The sequence below is a fragment of the Herpailurus yagouaroundi genome, unplaced genomic scaffold (genome assembly GCF_014898765.1).
Source record: "Herpailurus yagouaroundi ecotype Mexico unplaced genomic scaffold, PumYag 159, whole genome shotgun sequence".
NCBI classification, from domain to species: domain Eukaryota; kingdom Metazoa; phylum Chordata; class Mammalia; order Carnivora; family Felidae; genus Herpailurus; species Herpailurus yagouaroundi.
This window is the reverse complement of record NW_024412400.1, coordinates 63,512,412-63,535,369: the sequence shown is the minus strand read 5'-3', so window position 1 is coordinate 63,535,369 and position 22,958 is coordinate 63,512,412. Positions and strand designations below refer to the sequence as shown.

Here is a 22,958-nt window from a genome sequence, read left to right as displayed (position 1 = left end):
GTTTTACCCTGCTAAGTGATTTAATCTTTGCAGCAAGGCTTTGTTCAAAGTGTCCATTTGTAGAGGTATAGGAAAATAAAAAGCTTTGGGAGGGGGCTATTAATAATTTATTATAAAGCACATCAAAAATAGAGTTGAACTAATATTACCACACTGCCTCTGCCTTTTAACTCTGCTTTGTTAGGGACTGTACCAAAATGGCTTTTTTTCTCTCTTACACATCTACTGATACTCTGTGTTGGGCTTATATATTAATTAAAATTATGAAGTGTGCCTTAAAATAACATGGCATTCATTAACTCAGTAAACTTATTGAATGAAGGTACTTTTGTATATATTGGATATATTAAGGCAAATAGTCCATGATCCCCACCTTATAGAAATTATTGTTTATAAATAAGAGTGAGATAGAAGTATATGCTAGAAGTATATGGATGATAACAAGCAGAAAGGAAGGGAAGTAGTTCTACTGTGGGATGTAGGGATGCCTGAAAAAAGCTTATTAGAGCAGATGATTTTTGAAAGAGGGTTGTTCACTACCTAGGTGCAGATGGGGTGGGGCATGGGCTAAGGGGATGCTCAGACCAGTCCAGAGCATTGTTACTAGGGCCACAGAGGCCTGGGGTATTATGATATTGCAAGTAGCTTCATATGGCTAATGTGAAAGTTGTGTATGGAGGAGTGAAAGGAGTTGATGCTAGAGAGGTAGTCAGGGGAGGTTGAAGCTACCCAGATTTTTAAATGGTCGGTTAATTAAATCAGGGAAAGACTGTATGGCAAGTAGGAGGAAATAAGATTTCAGGCATGGAGGTCAGTTTGCAGCTGCTAAAGTAATCTAGCTGGAAGTGCCATAGGCCCAAACTCTCAAACTAAGTGATTAAAAATGAAAATGAAGAAAATAAAGATGTATAAACAGTAAGGTGTGACCGATTTTGTATGTTAGTAAAGGAGAAGGAAGATTCAGGATGACTTCCATATAATCTGTCTTACAGGATTTTAGAGGATACCTGTGGCCATTTGAGGTGAAGCTGGTTTAAGAAGGAATTATAATGAGTTTGGTGTATGAACATGCTGAATTTGAGTTGATAAGAGATATCCAGAAAGATGTATTCTGTAGGTATTTGGATCTGGAGCTCTGAATGAATTTATAATCAAGGATTGAGAGTCATCAGATTTGAGTTTTTTTTTTTTGAGACTGTGATAGTGTAGATGTGATAATCTAGGAATTCATGAAGAAAAGTGTTGAGAACAAAACATGAACACTATAGGGGTGGGCCAGAAAGAAGAGCTGGTAAAGAAGATTGAGAGGGAATGGTCTGGAAGGAATCCACTGAATTTGTTAGATGGAAGACATTGGTGATTATTGCTAATGGGATTTTAGTGGTGTGCCAGGAGTAAAAACCATATTGCAGAATAATTCTGTGTATGATAGTCATTGCCTTTATGCACTGAATTCTAGATTTAAGTACACATATTATTTTTTATTTGTATTTTTTTTATAAAAAAATTTTATTCAACGTTTGTTTTCTTTTGACAGAGAAAGAGTGAAAGCAGGGGAGGGGCAGAGAGAAGGGGAGACACAGAAACTGAAGCAGGCTGCAGGCTCTGAGCTGTCAGCACGGAGCCTGTATTTTTATTTTTTTAAATGTTTATTTATTTATTTTGAGAAAGAGAGCAGGAGAGGGGCAGAAAGGGAGAGAATCCCAAGCAGGCTCTGAGCTGTCAATGCAGAGCCTTACATGGGGCTTGAAATCACAAACTGAGATCATGATCTCAGCCGAAATCAAGAGTCAGATGCTTAACCAACTGAGCCACAGAGGTGTGCCAGTGCATATATTTTTTTAAATCAAAAGATAGCAGATAAGTTTAGAGAATTCATTAACCAACTCTTGTGTACCCACTATACTGTTTTTTTTTAACGGTTTTATTTTTAAATAATTATAGACTCCTAGGAAGTTATGCAAAACCTCCAATATATCCTTCACTTAGCTTCCTCCAGTCACTCTTCTAGTTTAACAGATAGATACCTTATTCATTTTAACAGATGTCCTGAACTGGTTTAAATGCTAATGTTTTGGGATGGGTTATGGAACTGCAGGTAGTGTAAATTTGATTTTGTATCCCCCACATGGTGCAAGCCTGGTGTTATGATTCTCATCGGAGCCTCTCTCCTTCCATTGAAGGCAGGGCAGACGGCAAGCTCCCTTGCCGCTTCTCAGGGCACATGGGTGGAGCATTTCCAGTCCCTTTGCACATACTGAGCACCGCTTTTGAAGATCTCGGCTCAAAATAGGGGTTTTACCTCCAGCTCTTGCCTGAAATAGGTTCAGAATCAGGTCTTCTGTCTCTAGACCAGGATCCCCTGAGACTGCCTTCCTGTCAGCTAGAGCTTACATCTTTGAGTCTCTTCCTTTCTGGAACGTGGGAATTCCACCCCCCCATCCTTGCCCTTTAGGAGTTCAATTGTATTCTAGTTTTTCTTGTTGATTTGGCATTTCAGTGAGTGTATTTGGGCACATAGATGTATTTGTCTAGTCTACCTTGTCGCTTGAATCAAAAGTCTAATAAACTGCTTTATAATTTATTTCTTAATTTTAAAGTATTGGAGGTCAGGTTATATTACTCTTGTTAAAATATTTATTTTTAATATGGATAATACATAAACATTAAAAAATCAAAATAGAGAAATAAAACACAAAAAATACGAAAAAAGGATAATATATGCATGTGGTGTGAAATTGGAAAGATATAAAGGGTATATGTGTTTCCCTTTGTTCTCTACCTGCCTCACCCAGTTTGCCTTTATAGATAATAACCATTTATCAGTTTTTTATGTATCCTAGAGATGGACTGTGCACTAGTTTTCTTTTTTTTAACAGCAGTTTTAACTTTAAGGTAGTGCTTATAATTTAATTTTGTAATCAGTATTCAGGATTTTTCCGTTTGACAAGTAGTAATTGTATTCTTTGAGAGCTTTTGAGGGAGAACGTTATACTAATTATGTGTTACATGTATGTTTATATATATATATGTGAATGGATTATCTGTGTTTTAATTTTTGTTCACTTGAGAAAACCCTCAAAATGTGACAGAATCTGACAAAATAGTATAAACTGTTGATTCAAGTGTTATAAGGAATATTAAAATAGTGGAACATTAACCCTAATTTTTAGGAGGTAGTGGAAATGATATTTTAAGATACTGGAATCTTATCAAAACACCTTGAGGATATCCTTAAAAATTATCCTAATTACTAATCAGTACATAGTGTTGTTTGCATATGTGCAGATAATTGCCCAGAGAAGTGAAGGAGGCTCTGTCAAAGATGAAGCCCTCTCTTTTAGGTTCCTTAGCCATAGTTTATACCATTGATTGCCTAACTGCAGCTTGGTGAGATTCACTGGCACGGAAACAAAAAATGGAAGCCTATGACCTAATATGTTTTCTTCCTTAGATCAACCTCTCCACTTCTCCTACACCTGCACAGTTAATAAGCCGTTCCCAGGCTTCCAGTTCTACCAGCGGCAGTATTACCCAACAGACTATGTTACTAGGGAGTACCTCCCCTACCCTAACGGCAAGCCAAGCTCAAATGTATCTCCGAGCTCAAATGGTAAGATATGAGCTACCAAATTTTTTCAGTGTTTAAGGACTTGAGAGAGATCAAAATGTTTCTTGATTTGATGCAATAAGAGGCATTTTTAATATTTAAGAAATGTTTAACAAACTTTTTATATGTGTGCTTAGCTCTTATACATATATGTCATGAAAAATTCTACTTTTAATTGGTAGGCCTTCTTGGTGTATCAAATAGTAGCAACTTTGGGAAGCTAACAGATTCTGTAACAGGGAGCGATTTTTTAATATAAAGTTTTACTGATTTCAAACCTTTTTCACATTTTTACATCTCTGAAACTGAGATGCATTTGTAACTGATGGCATCTTACAGTATTATAATTGAGAGTTGCAGTGATAAGAAAGCCATTGTGTATCTTTGACATCCTAAATTTGATGAAGTAGTTACAAATGTTAAAAACTTGGTGGTTAACTGTTAAGTTAGAATTTATGTTGTGGGATCTTCTGAAATCTGGATTGGAGTTCCTGGTAGTTTACCAGATGATTTTTAGCTTTGGTTATTCCCATCTCAAAATCTGAGAGGTATTTGTGTTGTGTTTACTTTGATCTTTTGTTAATACAGGAATGTTAATTTGGCTATTCTTTATTTGAGTACCTGCTGATTTCCTAATTTGACTATCGAGCTTCTTTAAGGAATGTAGAAATTGTTGACATTTACTTTATTTGGTGTCTTTACAGGTAGCTAGACAAGAGCTTTGGCCTAATATATATTTATTTATATTCTTTTTTGTTCAGTGAATGAATATATATCTGGATCACCAGTTTTCCACTAAAATGACAGAGTTTTCCATCATATTTCTAAGAGGAAACCATGACATGACCGACCTTTTATTTACAGATTATTCAGTAGACATTACCATATTTCTGATTTTATTTCCCCAGGAGATCTTATTTAATTAATAATATGCTTTAAAATTAGACTAAACTATTTGAAATGACCACTTTGACCTCTTTATAAAACTTGCAGGTTCACTTGGTTCAAGCTACATAGAACATTTTCTCTTGAGGTTTCCTGCTTTCAGCTGTTTATTCTGGGAATTACTTTCTTGTGAAAGTTATACTTGGTTAATTCATTTAAATTTAGCATATAAAGAACTGAAATTTAAAAGATCTCTTGACTGGTAATTTTAATTTAAATAGGAAACTGAATAATTTGTAATGCAACTTTGAAATAGAGCATTTACACATTGTTTGAAATAACTCTCATAATTTACTAAATTGGATAATCTCTGAGTGGATTGTATTGCCTTTTTAAACTAATGGCATTCTGTTTCAATATTAAAAAATAACATTTGAAGAGATGGTAATGATAAATAAATCGAGTATGTCTTCCTTTATTTGATGTGAAGCTTTTTTGCAGGTGTTTCATTGTTGTATTTTGACATGTTGTGGCATTTACATTTGGAATGAATATTTCTTTATGAATAGTTTTAAAATCAAGGGCAGCCTAGGTTTGTACTATAGATCCCATGTAGCTGAGTGGAATACTGTAGTGTAGTTTGTAGCATAGTTATCTTTTGTGATGAAGAACACTGAAAAGACTTTTGTGTTTCTTTTCAGGTTTCTCACTGAAATTTGTATTCAAGAGTAGTGACTATGGTTGTCCACTGTAAATAACTTCCATTTTAGGAATCCTGCCATAGTTTTAAGCTGGCAAAAGTTTAAGCATCATAATAGCTTATTTGGGGCAAAATTTGGTATGAGGATTTCATATTACCAAAATACATTTTCTTTTTTGAGCACTGATTTATTTTTCTACTCATCAGAATCATGAGCTGTTTCAAACTGTTTATGGTTTTTTTATTTTTTTAATTTTTATTTATTTTTTTTAGTTCTCTATTAGAAACTTTTCTCTGTCACGTAAAACCTTTTGCTTAGGAGACAATCCTAAACTGCATTGTCTTTCTGTCACAAATTTCAGTCTCTCTTGCCTGCTATACATTGTGTGTGGGACACGTTCTTTTGTCTTAGGGTATTTTTTTGGTTTTTCTGTCTGTACAGCTGATTTTCACACCCGCTACCACTGTGGCTGCTGTACAGTCTGACATTCCTGTTGTCTCGTCGTCATCGTCATCTTCCTGTCAGTCTGCAGCTACTCAGGTGAGCTTGTCTGCTTCATAATGTGGTACTTGAGGTCTGGATCTTCAGGTTAAAGATAAGCATACGTTGTGTTTAAGTTACTGATGGTTACAGTGCTCTCTGTCGTACATTTCAGATTGGAATTTAATAAAATACCATGAGAACTTCAAGAAGGTGTTTTGGTTTTATACAAATTATATTAAAAACAAAACAAAACCAATCAAAACAAAACAAACAAATTATATTGCCATTAAACACAGATATTTAGGTTATTTGACCTTAGTGAAAGTTAATGAGGTTTTGCTGTTATATATGTTTGTTTTATTATAAAGCAGATTTATTGCTCTTATTATGTGAGTTGTATTCTTTTGTGTAGATTATTTTGTAAGCAGTTGTGTAATAACGTAAGTCAAGATAGATTTTAAGTTTAAAAGTGAATTGGGGATATTTTTAATTTGAAAAATTGAATAGAGTATTATCTTGTTTGGTACTATGAGAGAAACGAACCTTAATTTTCTCCTCACCATTCACAAAAGTAAACTAGAAGTACAATGTAGACTTAAAGGTAAAAGCCAAAACTCTACAGGAAAACATAGCATTATCTTCACAACACTAGGGTAGACAAAGCTTTCTTAGGACACAAAAAGTACTAATCATGAAAGAAAATAACAAATTGGAATTTATCAAAATTAAAATCTTCAAAAAACATTCTTACTAAAGTGAAGAGGCAGTCCATAGACTGAGGAAAAATGTTCATAGTACATACATCTGACAAAAGACTTGTATCCAGAATATACAAACTATGCTTACAACTCAATAAGATCTTGAGCAATTCAGTTAAAAATGGGCCAAAGATTTAACACTTTGCAAAGGAAGATATACAAAAGGCCATGATAAGCACATGAAAAAAATGTTCAACATCATTAATCCCTTTAGAAATCAAAATCAAAATCACAGTGAATATCACTACACACTAGAATGGCTGAAATGAAGGAGACTCATAATACCACATGTTGGTGAGAATGTGGAGCAACCACAATTTCATAATATTGCTGGTGAGATTGTAAAATGGTTCAGTGATTTTGGAAAACAGTTTGTCAGTTCTTTATAAAGTTAAACATATACTGGGGCGCCTGGGTGGCTCAGTCAGTTAAGTGTCTGACCTCAGCTCAGGTCATGATCTCACGGTTCATGGGTTCAAGCCCCACATCAGGCTCTGTGCTGACAGCTCAGAGCCTGGAGCCTGCTTCGGATTCTGTATCTCCCTCTCTCTCTGCCCCTCCCCCCCCCGCCCCTGCTCATGCTCTGTTTCTTTCTGTCTCTCAAAAATAAATAAATACAAACAGAATTAAAAAAAAGTTAAACATATACTTAACATAAGACCCAGCAATTCTGTTTATAGGTGTTCACTCTGAGAGGTGTGGAAACATAGCCATATAAAGATGTGTAAATGAATGTTTGTGGCAGCTCTATTCAGAATAGCCCTGAACTGGAAGCAACTAATGTCTTTAAACTGGTGAATGGATAAACAAATTATGGAGTATTACTCAGAAATAAAAAAGGACAAACTCCTGATGCATCTCAGAAACATTATAATAGCAAATAATGCAGACACTAGACAGTATCTACCTTGTGATTCTATTTATGTGAAATCCTAGAACAAGTACAGCTAATCTATCGTGAAAAAATTAGATTGATGGTACCTGGGACTGAATGTGGGAGAGATTGACTGGTGCAGGGTATGGGTGAACTTTTAGGATGATGGAAATGTCCTGTATTTTCATTAGGGTGGTGGTAACATGGTGTATACATATATCAAAATTCAGTAGAACTGGTTTATTCATCTTACTGTATGTAAGTTACACCTCAGTAAAGATTAAAATGAATTAAATTGAATAAGTTTTAATTTGTTTTTTTAAAGATTTTATTTTTTTAACTAATCTCTACAACCCAGCATGGGGCTTAAACTCACAAACTTGAGATCAAAAGTCAAATGCTCTACCAACTGAACCAGCCAGGCACCCAGAATAAATTTTAAATGAAAACAATTGTGTAGAATAATACTTTGTATGATAGATACTATACTGTTTAGGTATTTTTCCATAAAAAATGTTTTAGATACATATGGCAGAAATAGGTATATCTTAGAATCATCCTTAGCTTTATATTTTTAATCTCAATTTTTTGGTAAAAGGTAAAAAATAAGAGAGTGGTAATATTCTTTGGTACTTTTTGTAGAACCTCTTTATTATTTATTGAATAATAAAGACCATTTTGCATATATCAGAATATAAAGATGGTGGTCAGGTTTCTCCTAATGTGCTCTGTGAGCCCTCCACAATTCCTTAACTTTGTTGTACTTTAGTTTCCATATTTACAAAATGAAACCTTTGTTAACTTTGTTTTTTGAGCTCCAACCTTTTTTTTTTTTTTAAGTTTATTTTGAGAGAGGGGAGAGAGTATTTGCATGCGCACACGTGGGAGAGGGGCGGCGCAGAGCCCTATATGGGGCTTGAACTCATGAACCAGGAGATCATGACCTGAGCTGTGAGCCTTTTTGATATATCTTTGTGGAGTGAATTTGTTGAAGTAACGATCTTCCTGTTTTCTTTTGGTTTTGTAAACCTAATAAAGGAAGACCATTATCAACCTCCAGAATATGTTTATTTTTTTAATGCTTGACGTCGTTCCAACAAGATTCTAATTGATTTACAAGATGCAGACAATAAAATGAGATAAAAAAAATTGAAAACATGCATGAAAAAAGCAGAAATTAAAATAGGAAAGTGGCATGGAGTTAGGAGTGAGGTTCCCAAATCAAATTACATGCATGAAGTCCTCCATGGACTTAATTTTATCTCCCACTTCAGTTATTTATTAGTTGTATAACTTTAGCCAAGTTATCAAACGTGTTTAATAGTCATACATACTTGCAGGGTAAGTTGAAGTATGAATAGTAGATGTATTTAGTGTCTAGAACATTATAGGCACCCAGTACTTTTTTTGCAGAGGGAAGAATAGAAAGACCTGGGTTCAGATTCTGACTTCAGCACCAACTGCCAGCTTTGTCGCTTAACAGTTGATTGATTTTGGACGAGGTCATAGTGTAGCGTAGTGTTATAAGTTTGGTCTCTGGAGCCAGACTCTCCCGATTGGAATACATGCTCTACCACTTTCTCATTGTATATCATTGATCTCTTGCCTCAGTTTCAACAGTATAAAATAAATATTTATAAAATGCTTACTTCAAAGTTTTGTAGTGAGGATTAGATATGTTAATAGTTGAAAAATAGAACAATATCTGATATGTAGCACTCAGTAGATGTTTTTGTTATTATTACCTGGGCTGAGCCTCACTTTTTTTTAATTTTATTTTTTTAAGTAAGCTCTCCACCCAGTGTGGAGCTTGAACTCTCAACCCTGAGATCAAGAGTTGGCACACCCAGGGCACCTGGGTGGCTCAGTTGGTTAAGCATCCAACCTCATCTCAGGTCATGATCTCACGGCTCGTGGGTTCGAGTCCTGTGTTGGGCTCTACACTATCATTGCAGAGCCTGCTTGGGATTCTCTGTCTCTCTGCCCCTCCCCAACTTGTGCTCTCTCACTTTCTAAATACATACATACATACATACCTTAAAAAAAATAAAGAGTTACACACTCTACAGACTGAGGCAGCCAGGTGCCCTGAGCCTCAATTTCTTCACTGTAAACTGGAATAGCTCAGAGTTGTTATAAGGAATAATGAGACAGTACTCATAAAGTACTTAGCATAGTGCTTGGCACCTATCACATGCCACTAATCACCATTTTTGTTATACAGTATCTAAAGATGAGTCATGAATTTGGTTCTTGGGTTTCAAGTAGCTAATAGTGAAGAGAGAAAGACAACCATTTAAATGATTCATAGTTTCCAAGGTAGAATAAACCGGTTGTTAAGGAAACAACTACATGCTCTCTAGAGTGCTCTAGAGTTGTGTTGTGGGTTCTCATGGAGAAAACATCTTACAGTGTCTTTAGTAGTATCTTTAAATGTGAACATAGTCAAAATAATTTATAAAAGTGACTCTTTGGGATTCAGGTCAATGTGATACAAATATTTGGCTCTGTGATGATCTGACTTAATTCAAGGATAGACTTTGAGAAACTAAAGGAATGGATTGACCTTTAGGAATTTATCTACAAATGTGTTTTCTTTACTGTGGGTTTGAAATGGCAGTGAATGAAACTGGCAGTGGTAGGGGATGCTAATACTTTGAATATTCTTTCCTCAAATTCGGGGCTGTTAGTTTTGAAATATTTGTGTTCCACTTTGTTAATTTTTAAACTTATATTTGAAAATTTTATTTTATTATATTAAAAAAATTTTTTTAAACATTTATTTATTTTTGAGAGACTGAGCACGAGCTGGGGAGGGGCTGAGGGAGAGGCAGACACAGAATCCAAAGCAGGCTTCATGCTCTGAGCTGTCAGCACAGAGCCAGATGCAGGGCCTGAACCCATGAACTGTGAGATCATGACCTAAGCCGAAGTCGGATGCTTACCAATTGAGCCACCCAGGAGCCCCATATTTGAAAATTTTTAAACAATGAATTTATAATTGAGAAATACCAAAGTTGACATTTTATTCTAATACTCTTTTACAGAAGTTGGTATAACAGTTAATTTTTCCTTTGTATTAAAATTTTATTTGTAGCATACTATCCAAAAATAAGAAATTTGGAATATCTTACCTTTGATTTCTATTACTTATTTAAAACAATTTTTAATGTATATTTTTGAGAGAGAGAGTGCACGTGCATGAAAGCGGGGAAGGGTGGAGAAAGGAAGAGAGAGAACATCCCAAGCAGGCTCCATGCTGTCCATGCAGAACCCAGTGTGGAGCTCCAAGTCACAAACTGAAATTATGACCTGAGCTGAAATCAAGAGTCGGACACTCAACCGACTAAGCCATCCAGGCCCCCCCCCCCCTTATTTACTATTTTAAATGCTCCATCCCTTTTCCCTACCATGACCAAGAAAATAAAAATAAGTAAAAAAAAATACAATTTTCAGAAAGATACAGGACTAAAAGCAACAAATCTTACCAATGCTATGGGGGGAATGCTTTTAGAATTGAGAAGAAAACAGCCCTTTGGATTTAAGAGCTAGAAGCTCAGGAGCGCCTGGGTGGCTCTGTTGGTTAAGCTTCCGACTTCTGCTTAAGTCATGATCTCACTGTTGCTGAGTTTGAGCCCTGCATAGGGTTCAGTGCCGACAGTGCAGAGACTCTCTACTCTCTCTCTCTCTGTCCCTCCCCCTGGTGTGCTCTCACTCACTCTCTCTCTCAAAATAAATAAATAAGCTTAAAATAAAAACTAGAAACTCAACTCCACTGTTAGCAGTCTGACATTAAATCTTAGTTTCCTCATCTGCAAAGAAGGGATGCTATAGTAATTCACGCGGTATTTGTTAGAACCAAATTAAATAATTGATGTGAGAGTATTTGAGGAATCCACTGTAAAAATGTAATGTGTGAAATTAGCAGAAATAAGTCATGTGAAACCTAGACATTTTTAAAAGTCAGAACGTTTCCATAATTTGATCATAGGAAAAGTTCAGATGAAAGCAAATTGGACATTAGAGTGCCTTACTATTCTGTATCTAGAAAGGTTGGGTTCTTCTCAAAAGGGAAGCTCTGTCAAGGAAATCTGAACATGTCGATCTTTCTATTAACAGCTAAATTAACTCAGTAACATACTTTGAGTATAGTTAACAGATTTGAAATTTATTGTAAACATAATAACCGAGATGACCATGGCTATTACAGCCATATTCTAAAATTTATCTCTTCATATAAATAACATATAGTTTATAAAATATATAATAAGGACACACATATATTTTCTTTCAGAATTCCAGAAAGTAAAATTAGAAGAAAAGGTGTATGATTCTACAGAAATGGACTGCTACAGGTTTAGCGTTCATTGTGTGAAATCCTCATTTACTGTGAATATGCTTTTCATTTGAAAGAAAGCTTTCAAGTTTTCTAGATTATAATTCAGCCTTTGGTTATTATTGTGATGTGGTTCACCTTATAGATCAATTATGGCAGATGTTAAATTTTAGGCTCTTTCTCCTTGCTTCCTGAAAGATTTTAATGTGCCTCTACTAGATATTTGTTGAGTTTTTTTTGGTTAGATATGAACAGATTTTAATGTTTGCTAAAAACAAAAAAAAAAAACATAGATAGAACTAAATAATTACCAAAAAAATAAATAAAAGCCAGTTAACATATATTTTAAAATCAGAAATAGGAGAATATCTCAGACTTGTGGAGTTTCTGTTATGTCTGTAGCACTCAGCTGTGGGGAGTATAAAAATGCATGTCAGAGATGAGAGCCTGCCAGCCAGAGTCTCAGTATTTCATTGACAGAGACATTAGTAATTCTAAAATAAGCTAGATATTTGTCAGTGCTGTAGGCCAATATGATCCAATTTCAATGGGAAATGCATTCTAGACGGAGGAGACGTTATTTCTAACTAGTGACTTTGTAGAGGTTTCTTTGGGAGAGTCAGTGTGATTTTTACTGGGCCTTGAAGAATGGATTGGACTTCAGGAGACAGCTTTGAGGAAGTATTTGGCATTTTAGGCAAGAGAAACTTGAGTCAAGGGCTCAAGTACATGAACAAGTACATCAAGGAAGTACAAGATGTGTTTGGAGAAGGGTGAGCAGAACAGTTTGGCTAGAATGAATATTGTGGATTGGAGTAGTGGAAGATGAGCTTGAAGTGGTTTGGACCTAGACTGTGGAGGGCTTTCAGTGGCAAGCTTAGAAACCTGGATTTAAGCACATTTTATTTTTGCATTAAATTTTCATAATACAGCAGTTGTTAGTCCACTTACATTGCTATGGAGTATTTGACAAAAATCAGAGAAGATGCTCCATGTAGTCTCACTTAGAAATTTTTTTCAGTAGCTCAGAATAGAATGATTTAAGCTTCAACTGCTCTGAAGTAAACATTTATTTAGTGTCTGTCATTGGCTGAACACTGCATTTGGCACTTGTGAAGAGAATGGATCGCCTGTGAGTATCAGTTAATGATACAGTTCTAGAGACAGACCACACATGAAACTGAGGAATGTTCATAATGCAGCAGTATCTCACTTGCTTTGTCACTTTAGAATCTCTTACTTTAATTTCCTACTCATGCCGTGTGCTAGCATAAATGTATTTAATGCATTCATTCCAGATAGGTGAAAGGTTAGGCAGCTCTTGGAGAGGCATTTTCTGCCTTGCTCTTTGGAAATGTTATAAACCTCAGGTGAGAGTCATTGGGATGATCCTTGCTACCATCCAGACTGGCAGTATGTGTAGAGTAACCCTGGGTGTAGACAGGAGCCTTGACCATAAGCCATTTCAAGTCTGTGCAGTCTTGTTAGTTCACAAGATCTAGTTCTCAGAAGCAAGTTAGTATTCCATAACAACAGGATTTTAAAAAGGAGTTAATGGGAAATGATTTTCATAATTATCACAATGGGGTAAGTGATTTGATGAATTAGTTTTCTTATTTACAAGATGAGTGCCCCCTCCCCCAAAACCCCAAAAAACCAAAAAACAAGATGAGTTGTTTCCATATAATCTCGATAGAATGGGTTTGTTTTTTTTTTTTTTCCTTTTGGTACCTCTTTCTGATCTATATGAGGATGACAGTATCTTTTGTGCACTCTCCTAACTGTATGTGTAGTAACAGTGAGGCCCATGTAACATGAGGCCCTTGTAACCTTCAGTGTTTTACAATCTTGGCCTGGAGAAGTGAAAGTGAAGTTGAAGGAATTGCTCCTTCTTCCCTTATGCACCCTGGGCTCTTCTGCCCTGCACCTTTGCTCAGGTTTTCTCCCGTATCTGGAATACCCTTCTTTCCCCTCCCTTTGGCTGTCTCTGAGCTGGTAACTTCAAAGTGCAGTATGTTGCATAGTAATTTCCTCATATTCATAGTTCATTTGTTATATACATACTGTTTTCATGTTGTTCTTAATGATTCCCTTAATGTCTTCTAAAAATTTTTTTCCTTAATTTAAGGTATGATTACTTAGAGTCCTAACTCCCCTTTCCTTTAGGATTAATCAGTTGTTTAAAGTGGAACTTTATGTATGAAAAGCGTAATGTAAACTTGTTGTCATTGTTATAATGGTAATGATTATCACATCTCAATTAATACCATCTGTTTCATCCTTATTTTTTGTTGTGTGGTTCTTAGGTTCAGAATTTAACATTACGCAGCCAGAAGTTGGGTGTATTATCTAGCTCACAGAACGGTCCGCCAAAAAGCACTAGTCAAACTCAGTCATTGACAATTTGTCATAACAAAACAACAGTGACCAGTTCTAAAATCAGCCAACGAGATCCTTCTCCAGAAAGTAATAAGAAAGGAGAAAGTCCAAGTCTGGAATCACGCAGCACAGCTGTCACTCGGACATCAAGTATTCACCAGTTAATAGCACCAGGTAGGATAAAACTTGTTGAAAGTAGTTGCATTATTCATACAAAAGATGTCTATTACTTGAACAGGAACAATGCTTTTAAAACATTTTAAAATGTGAATTTCATGAGTTTACAAAAAGTCAGTATTGTAGCTTGAAAAAAGGGAAACCAAAAGAGCCCAACAGCTAAAACAAATTACAATAATAAAATAAACTTTTTTGGTCAGTTAACATTTGATTAACATCTTCATTGTGTGCTGGTCTCCCATTATACTAGTAAAACCAATAGCTTTTATTTTTTATTTATTTGATTAAAAAATTTTTTTAACTCTTCTATGGTTAATGTATAGTGTTATATTAGTTTCAGGTGTACAGTGTAGTGATTCGACAATTCTCTTTATTACTGCTTATCAAGATAAGCATACTCTTGGGGCGCCTGGGTGGCGCAGTCGGTTGAGCGCCCGACTTCAGCCAGGTCACGATCTCGCGGTCCGTGAGTTCGAGCCCCGCGTCAGGCTCTGGGCTGATGGCTCAGAGCCTGGAGCCTGTTTCCGATTCTGTGTCTCCCTCTCTCTCTGCCCCTCCCCCGTTCATGCTCTGTCTCTCTCTGTCCCAAAAGTAAATAAATGTTGAAAAAAAAAAATTTTAAAAGAATGAGCTGGGACCCAGCTCATCTAAAAAAAAAAAAAAAAAAAAAGATAAGCATACTCTTAATCTCCATCACCTATTTCACTCATCCCCCAATCCACTCCCTTTTGGTAAACCCTTTGTTCACTGTAGTTAAGAATCTGTTTTTTTTGGTTTTTTTTCCTTGTTCATTTGTTTCTTAAACTCTACATGTGAAGAATTCATATGGTAGTTGTCTTTCTCTTGTTTCACTTAACATTAAATTCTCTAGCTCTATATATGTTGTTGCAAATGGCAAGATTTAATTCTTTTTGATGGCTGAGTAATATTCCATTGTATATATCTACACATCTTTATCCATTCATCTATGGATGGACACTTGGACTGCGTCCATAATTTGGCTATTGTAAATAATGCTGCAAAAACAGGGGTGCATGTATCCTTTTGAATTAGTGTTTTCATATTCTTTGGGTAAATACTCATTGGTGTAATTACTGGATTGTAGGAGAGTTCTATTTTTAATTTTTTGAGGAACCTCCATCGTGTTTTCCACAGTGGCTGCACCAGTTTACATTGCTGTCAGCAGTGCAAGAGGGTTCCTTTTTCTCCACATCCTGTCAGTGCTTGTTATTATAAAACCTTCTAGCTTTAAAGAAAAAAAAAAAAAAAGATTTGCCTATAGTTTATTTAATATGCTTTAGTGGAACAAAATTAAAACCTCTAAAAAAAAAGCACACATATTTTTTGTTTAAAGTTGTCATTAGTGAGTGGAGTTTACCACTTTCCAAAACTAAGGATTCTGTGTAATTATTTCCCTTACCATGTTGCTTTTTTTCCATCTTTTATTTCATTTCTGAGAGGAAGATGTCAGGCAGTCAGTTAAGTCATTTTCATTCTCATCAACCTTTGAAACCTTCTGCTGTCCACAGATAACTGTTTCACGGTTCTCATGCTGAAAATGTTGGGGCCATCCAGCATGAGTTTCCTTACCATCTCTTCTATTCATCTCAGAATTTCTCAGTGTTGAGCTTTGTTCACTTATAGTAAGATAAGGAGTTATCTGCTTCCTACTTTAAAGTTAACACTTTAAATTGTGTCATTGATTTGCATCTTTTTTTTTTTTTTTTTTTTTTACCAGCACCTGACTTTTTCTTGTAGTTGTTACAGCATCTTTTGTTTCCCTCATGCTGGATCCTTTCCTTTGCTTCTCATGCATACTTAGATTTCTCCTATATATATCTGCATATGTTATTTCAATAGCTATTTCAGCTACTGTTTATTGAAAGTATGTGTGTGTGTCATTCACTGGGCTAGACATCACATATGTTTCATTAAAAATCCTCCTGGGGCACCTGGGTGGCTCAGTCAGTTGAGTGTCTGACTTTCGGTTTTGGCTCAGTTCATGATCTCATGGTTTATGGGTTCAAGCCCCTTGCACGCTCTGTGCTGACAGCTCAGGATCCACTTAGGATTCTCCTTCACTCTCTCTCTCTGCCCTTCCCCTGTGTGCTCATGCCTACTCTCTCTCTCTCTTTCAAAATAAATAAATTTAAAAAAAGTTATTTCTAATAAATATCTTTCTCAAAATAAGTAAATAAACTTAAAAAACCCCTCCTTTGATCCAGCTTCATCAAGTAAGCATCTTCTTTCTTTTTAAAACTCTGCATTACTTCTTAAAGATTAATTTTATATTACTGAAGTCTCCTTTTTCTCCACCTAAACCTATTTCTCTTACATCTTTCCTCTGTGTTAATATTGCCAGCATCCGCAGCACCCAACCTCAGTGTCTTGTAATTGTTTGATTCCCCTAGTTAGAAATCTCTCATCACTTTGAACTTGTATAGCATTTTTATGCTTCTTCATGGTCCTTTTTCTTTTATAGTTATTGATATACTTAGCTTTTCCCTAGATAGTAAGCTCTTTGAGAGTAAGATAATAATATTGAGCACTTACATGTCAAGTACTTTACAATTATTAACTCCTTTAATCCTTTTTCAGATTCACCTTTTCATCCCTTAATCTTAACAGCGATAAATTGTACCTTATAAACACTTTCTACAATAGATGGACAGTAAATATTTGTTGGATTAATAGTTGATTTTTTTTCCATTTGAATTTTGGAAATTAAGTACAGGCTTTGTTATAATGTATAAATTAATAAATCCATTCATAGTGTAGTGTGGTGTGAATTCTTTTTTATAAACATATGTGTGCTTAGGTACTGTTCTCTGTATGGCTTGATAACAGGATTTTTGTATTGTACTGTCCAGAGTATTTTCAGCCTCAAACCAGCCTTGGCCAGTGTTGATAGAGGAGTCAGTGTGGACAAGCAGTGACCCACTGCACTTGAAATGACTGCTTAGGGGACAGTTTTTAGTGACTCTTACAGTTATGATAGATTATAATGAAGGGTGGGTTAGTTTACTGCCAAAGAGAATGCTACCTTCAAAGAAAGCTAGGACCTCTTTCAGGGTGAGTTCAAGCAAGGAGATCTACTTTTAGATTTTCAGTCCTACTGAACTCCCAATACCTGGTTCTTTTTTTTTTTTTTTTTTTTTTAAGTTTATTTATTTTGAGAGGGGAGGGAGGGGCAGAGAGAGAGAGAGAGAATGAATGCCAAGCAGGCTCTGCACTGTCATTGTGGAGCCTGATGTGGGACTTGAACTCACAACCCCCTGAGATCATTACCTGAGCTGAAATCAAGAGTCCCAGTACCTGGTTCTAAGTTGACAGTTACTCTTCCCCTTTTTTTCATTGATAGTGTGATAGTATCCCTATAGTTGCCTTCCTCTGATAGCCAGTATTTTATGTGGGTATGGAGGAGACAGGTAGGGTAAAACCATCAGAGTCTCAGGACAATTCAATTCCAAATTTAGATCTCTTAACGTATACTAACCAAACTCCAGTTTCCCATGGTGTTGTTGATTAGAAACAAAACCAATGAAACACCCTCAGCCACAAAAACCTTTGCAGCTGCCAAACTTATAAATTCATTCAAGCCTTACACTGCAGTTATGCAAAGTAATTTATATCTCCTGTGTAGGAAACAACTGTATTTTTCCACTCTTAGTTTTTCTGCACTTGTTGGTGGGAAGTTAGTCTGAAATGAAGATTTTTTTTCTTTTTTGAGATTCTTGAATTGGTAATTTGTCTTTTTCCTTAGAAAAATGCTTATTCCTATAAGTTGCTTTCAAATATGAGAAAAATCTACTGGTGTCCTAATGCAGTATAGACTAATAATTATTATAATGGACATGGTTATTATTTCTTTATATTTATTTCTAGGGTGCTAAAATCATTTGATTTTTTCCGTCATTTTTTTAAATTAAAAAAAAATTAAGTTTATTTTTGAGAGAGAGACAGAGAGTGAGTAGGGGAGGGCAGAGAGAGAGAGGGATAGAGGAAATCCCAAGCAGACTCTGTACTGTCAGCACAGAGCTGGATATGGGGCTCAAACTCACAAACCGTGAGATCATGACCTGAGTCGAAACCTAGTGAGACGCTTAACTGACTGAGCCACCCAGGCACCCCTCATCATTTCTTTTTGAATGTGTAGTTCTCACCTCATAGTTAATGTATTTTTAATATATAAAATAAAAGTGAACAACCACCACATATCTGGATATGAACTTTATTCGAGTTCAAGTCTTTATAGCAGTTTTTAGAGCTTTTAGTCTAGAGCTTTTATTCCAAACAAAATTTTCTAAACAAAATCAGTTTAGTTGGAAAAAATATATACCACTTTCTGTAGACATGAATTTAATATGTAGTGAAAAGCCTATGCTAGTCTGCTCAGGCTGCCATAAAGGATACCATGGACTAGGTGGCTTAAACAACAGAAAATTATTTTCTTACAGTTCTGGAGGCTGGAAAACCCAAGGTCAAGGTCTGGCAGTGTTTGGTTTTTGGTGAGAGCTCTCCTCCTGGCTTGCAGATGACTGCCTTCTTGCTGTGTCCTCACATGGCCTTTCATCTGAGTGCCAGGAGAGAGGATATTGAGCTTTCTGATGTTGATGTATACTCTTGTAAAGATTCTACCCTTCTGACCTCATTCAACTTTTTTTTTTTTTTTAATTTTTTTTTTAACGTTTTTTATTTATTTTTGGGACAGAGAGAGACAGAGCATGAACGGGGGAGGGGCAGAGAGAGAGGGAGACACAGAATTGGAAACAGGCTCCAGGCTCTGAGCCATCAGCCCAGAGCCCGACGCGGGGCTCGAACCCACGGACCGCGAGATCGTGACCTGGCTGAAGTCGGACGCTTAACCGACTGCGCCACCCAGGCGCCCCTAAACTTTAATTACTTCCTTAGAGGCCCCATTACCAAATACAGTCACATTAGGGGTTAGGGTCTCAACATATGCATTTTTGGGGACAAAAACATTCAGTCCATAAGAGGAACCCAGACTCAGCTAGGGCTATGGGTTCTTTTAGACCCAGTGCTGCCCCTTAATAGCCAGCTGATTTCAGGTAGTGCACTTAACTGCCCAGTTTCTTCATCTGTAATATATTGGATTATCATAGTACCCTGTTTGCCTCATGGGGTTGCTATAACTATTTAGTAAAATAATATGTTTAATAATTTACAATAACGTGTAATTGTTGGGGTGCCTGAGTGGCTCAGTCGGTTAAGCATCCGACTTCAGCTCAGGTCATGATCTCACAGTTCACGAGTTTGAGCCCCGCATCGGACTCTGTGCTGATATGATAGCTCAGAGCCTGGAGTCTGCTTCAGATTCTGTGTCGTCTTCTCTCTCTGCCCCTCCCTGCTCACACTCTCTCTCTGTCTCTCTCAAAAAATTAAATAAACATTAAAAAAAATGTGTAATTAATAATATACTTAATTGTAAGTAATTATATAAAGAATTCTACATATGTGAGAGAGTATGATAATCATTAACTCTCCAAATATAAACCCATCTTAATAATACTTATTAAAATCAGAGAAGTTAAGAAACATGATATTCTCCAGAACACTAGGGCTTTTCTTGTAAAAAGAAGTATTGCTTCAGGTATTCTCTTAATTATTCTGTAATGTATATGCTTATCAGTTGGACTTATGGACTAATATAAAATATATAGACTCACTTTGATGTCTCATCAAAAATTTAGTTTAGGTGAAAGAGTATTGAATTATCAGCTCTAGAATATACAAAAAGATTGCTTATTTGCTAGAGCTGAGAAGGAATTTTTATTCCCATAAATATGATGTACATTGTACTTCAATCATATGGTAAATTTTGGGGCTCCTGGGTGGCTCAGTTGGTTAAGCATCCAGCTCTTGACTTTGGCTCAGGTAATCATCTCACGGTTTGTGAGTTCAAGCCCAGCATCAGGCTCTGTGCTGACCGTACAGAACCTGCTTGGGATTCTCTCTCTCTCCCTCTCTCTCTTCCCCTTCCCCACTCATGCTCTCTTTCTCTCTCAAATAAATAAACTTAAAAAGAAACTTAAAAGAGTGGTAAATTTTAATTACAACTCAAAAAGTTGAACTAAAATGGGCTTTTGCTGTTATCCTGGAAAAAACTCTATTTCCCTATATTTAAAAGAGGAAAAATAGTATCTTGAGCCCTTTGGAGAAAGGCACTCTCTAGAATTCCAAGATTTGGGGGCACCTGGGTGACTCAGTCAGTTAAGCATCTGAATCTTGATTTTGGCTCAAGTTATGATCTCACTGTTTGGGAGCTCAAGCCCTGCATCAGGCCTGCTGAGGACTCTCTGCCCCTTCGCCATGCACATGAGCCCTCCATATCTGTCTCTCAAAATAAATAAATATTAAAAAAAAAAAAAAGCTTAAAAAAAAGAATTTCAAGATTTTATTGAATGTTCTATAATATAATCTTTATCAACACATTTATAAAGTACTAGTGTAAAAATTTCAGTCTTAATTTGAAGTGCTAATCTAGTTATGTGAGAATTATTTTGTTAAATGAAATTTTAGACCTAATCTCCATTTTTCTTAATACAATTTGTGGATATTTGTTGAACCCTCTCTTTTGAGATGTTAATCAGATGTTAATTTCCTTAAAGGATCTCCAAATTTTAAATGATAACCAACCAAATGCAAGAATGTTAAAGTTGTTACAAGGTTTCATAAGGCTTTTTGCCACAAATGTGGTTAAGTACAAAAATAGATGCAAGGTTTATCTTAACATTCTGAGATTTAAAGAAAATGTTGCAGAGTCTTTAGACCTATTTTAAGTGTATATAGCTTTTATATGATATTAAGCAATCTTTTCAATTTATCTTCTAATGAACCTAGTGTCCATTTTTAAGTAAACAGGATTTCCCCAGCATCCCCCTCTGTGTAAACATACACACTAGTATGCAGAAGAAGCATAATGATGGGACAAATATTTACTACTTGATTTTGCTAATTCTTACATATATTATCCCTGTTGTGAGTGACTCCTGTGTGGAGAAAACTGATAGTATCAGTGATAGATCACTGTAGGTTTTGTTGTTGTTTTTTTTTATTTTTGGTGGGTAGGGAGAGAAGTTAAACAAGATCATTTATTTAGACAGCATGGATTCTCTCTGCAAGCAAAACTAATGCTCTCCTAGATTTGGAATGGCCTCTGAGATTTTATTTCTTAGTTACAGTGATTATTGAACAGTGGTATAGAACTGACACGTGTTTTGCTTAGCTGAATTTACTTTTTATACAAAACATTTTCTGAGTCAAATAATACCAACTTTTCATCCTGGCTCAAATTTGGAAAGTTATTTGGGAAGCTTTATAAATAATTACATTGACTATTAGTTGGAAGAGTATTTAGACGTAGATTAGAAAAGATGAGACATTTATGAATTTTGATATTGCATATTTATGATTTTGAAGTTACTTATATACATATTACATTTGTTCATGGTACTTCTTCTCTTCTCCCCAAAGAAGGAATTCAGATGGATAAACTTTGTTAAGTTACTGCAGATATTCTGATGACTTCTAAAATTTAATAAGAATAAATCATGTGTATATTTCAGATGTATGAATCAATTGCTTTAGGCCGTTTTTCTTTTGACCTTATCACAGTAAGGTTATTTTATGAAGTCTTTATAGTTTTCTGAGGAAAAGTTGTTATTGTATTTTCAAATCACTCTTGTCTGAAAGTCTTATAAAAGATTTCTGGAGATTATGACATTCTGATATGAAAACTTGCCTCCTTTAGATTTATTTAAAAATGTTTATGATATTTCTGGAAAAAATACTAATTGTCATTTTTTTCTCTCACAGCTTCATATCCTCCAATTCAGCCTCATCCTCTAATAAAACATCAGCAGATTCCTCTTCATTCACCACCTCCCAAGGTTTCCCATCATCAGCTGATATTGCAACAGCAGCAACAGCAAATTCAGCCAATCACACTTCAGAATCCAACTCAAGACCCACCCCCATCCCAGCACTGTATGCCACTCCAAAACCATGGCCTTCCTCCAACACCTACTAATGCCCAGTCACAGCATTGTTCACCAATTCAGAGCCATCCCCCTTCTTTAACAATGTCTCCTAGCCAGTCACAGTCAGCACAGCAGTCTGTAGTGGTGTCTCCTCCACCGCCTCATTCACCAAGTCAGTCTCCTACTATAATTATTCATCCACAAGCACTTATTCAGCCACACCCTCTTGTGTCATCAGCTCTCCAGCCAGGGTCAAACCTGCAGCAGTCCACTGCTAATCAGGTGCAACCTACAGCACAGCTGAATCTTCCATCCCATCTTCCACTTCCAGCTTCCCCTGTCGTACACATTGGCCCAGTTCAGCAGTCCTCTTTGGTGTCCCCAGGTCAGCAGATTGTGTCTCCAACATCACACCAGCCATATTCAACCCTGCAGTCCTCTCCAATCCCAATTGCAACCCCTCCACAGATGTCGACATCTCCTCCAGCTCAGATTCCACCACTGCCCTTGCAGTCTATGCAGTCTTTACAAGTGCAGCCTGAAATTCTATCCCAGGGCCAGGTTTTGGTGCAGAATGCTTTGGTGTCAGAAGAGGAGCTTCCAGCTGCAGAAGCTTTGGTCCAGTTGCCATTTCAGACTCTTCCTCCTCCACAGACTGTTGCGGTAAACCTACAAGTACAACCACCAGCACCTGTTGATCCACCAGTGGTAAGCCCTTGGAAGCTCTTTGACTTTCTTGCTGAACTGAGAGTAAA

General features: G+C 36.2%; 1 protein-coding gene across 9 annotated transcripts in view; it reads left to right on the top strand.

Annotated features, from left to right (window-relative positions):
* The window catches only part of PHC3 (polyhomeotic homolog 3), a 105,693-nt gene that overhangs the window by 41,382 nt on the left and 41,353 nt on the right, over positions 1–22,958 (top strand). For 8 of the 9 annotated variants that reach the window (XR_005792233.1, XR_005792234.1, XM_040480716.1 and 5 more), the window contains exons 5-8: positions 3,455–3,613; positions 5,638–5,736; positions 13,954–14,200; positions 22,040–22,911. Coding sequence is in view for 7 of the 9 variants with exons in the window: in XM_040480716.1 (XP_040336650.1) it covers positions 3,455–3,613; positions 5,638–5,736; positions 13,954–14,200; positions 22,040–22,911 (1,377 nt within the window). In the remaining 2 variants the exon portion in view is untranslated. The remainder of the gene's footprint in view (positions 1–3,454; positions 3,614–5,637; positions 5,737–13,953; positions 14,201–22,039; positions 22,912–22,958) is intronic. The other variant, XM_040480715.1, reaches the window with a different exon arrangement.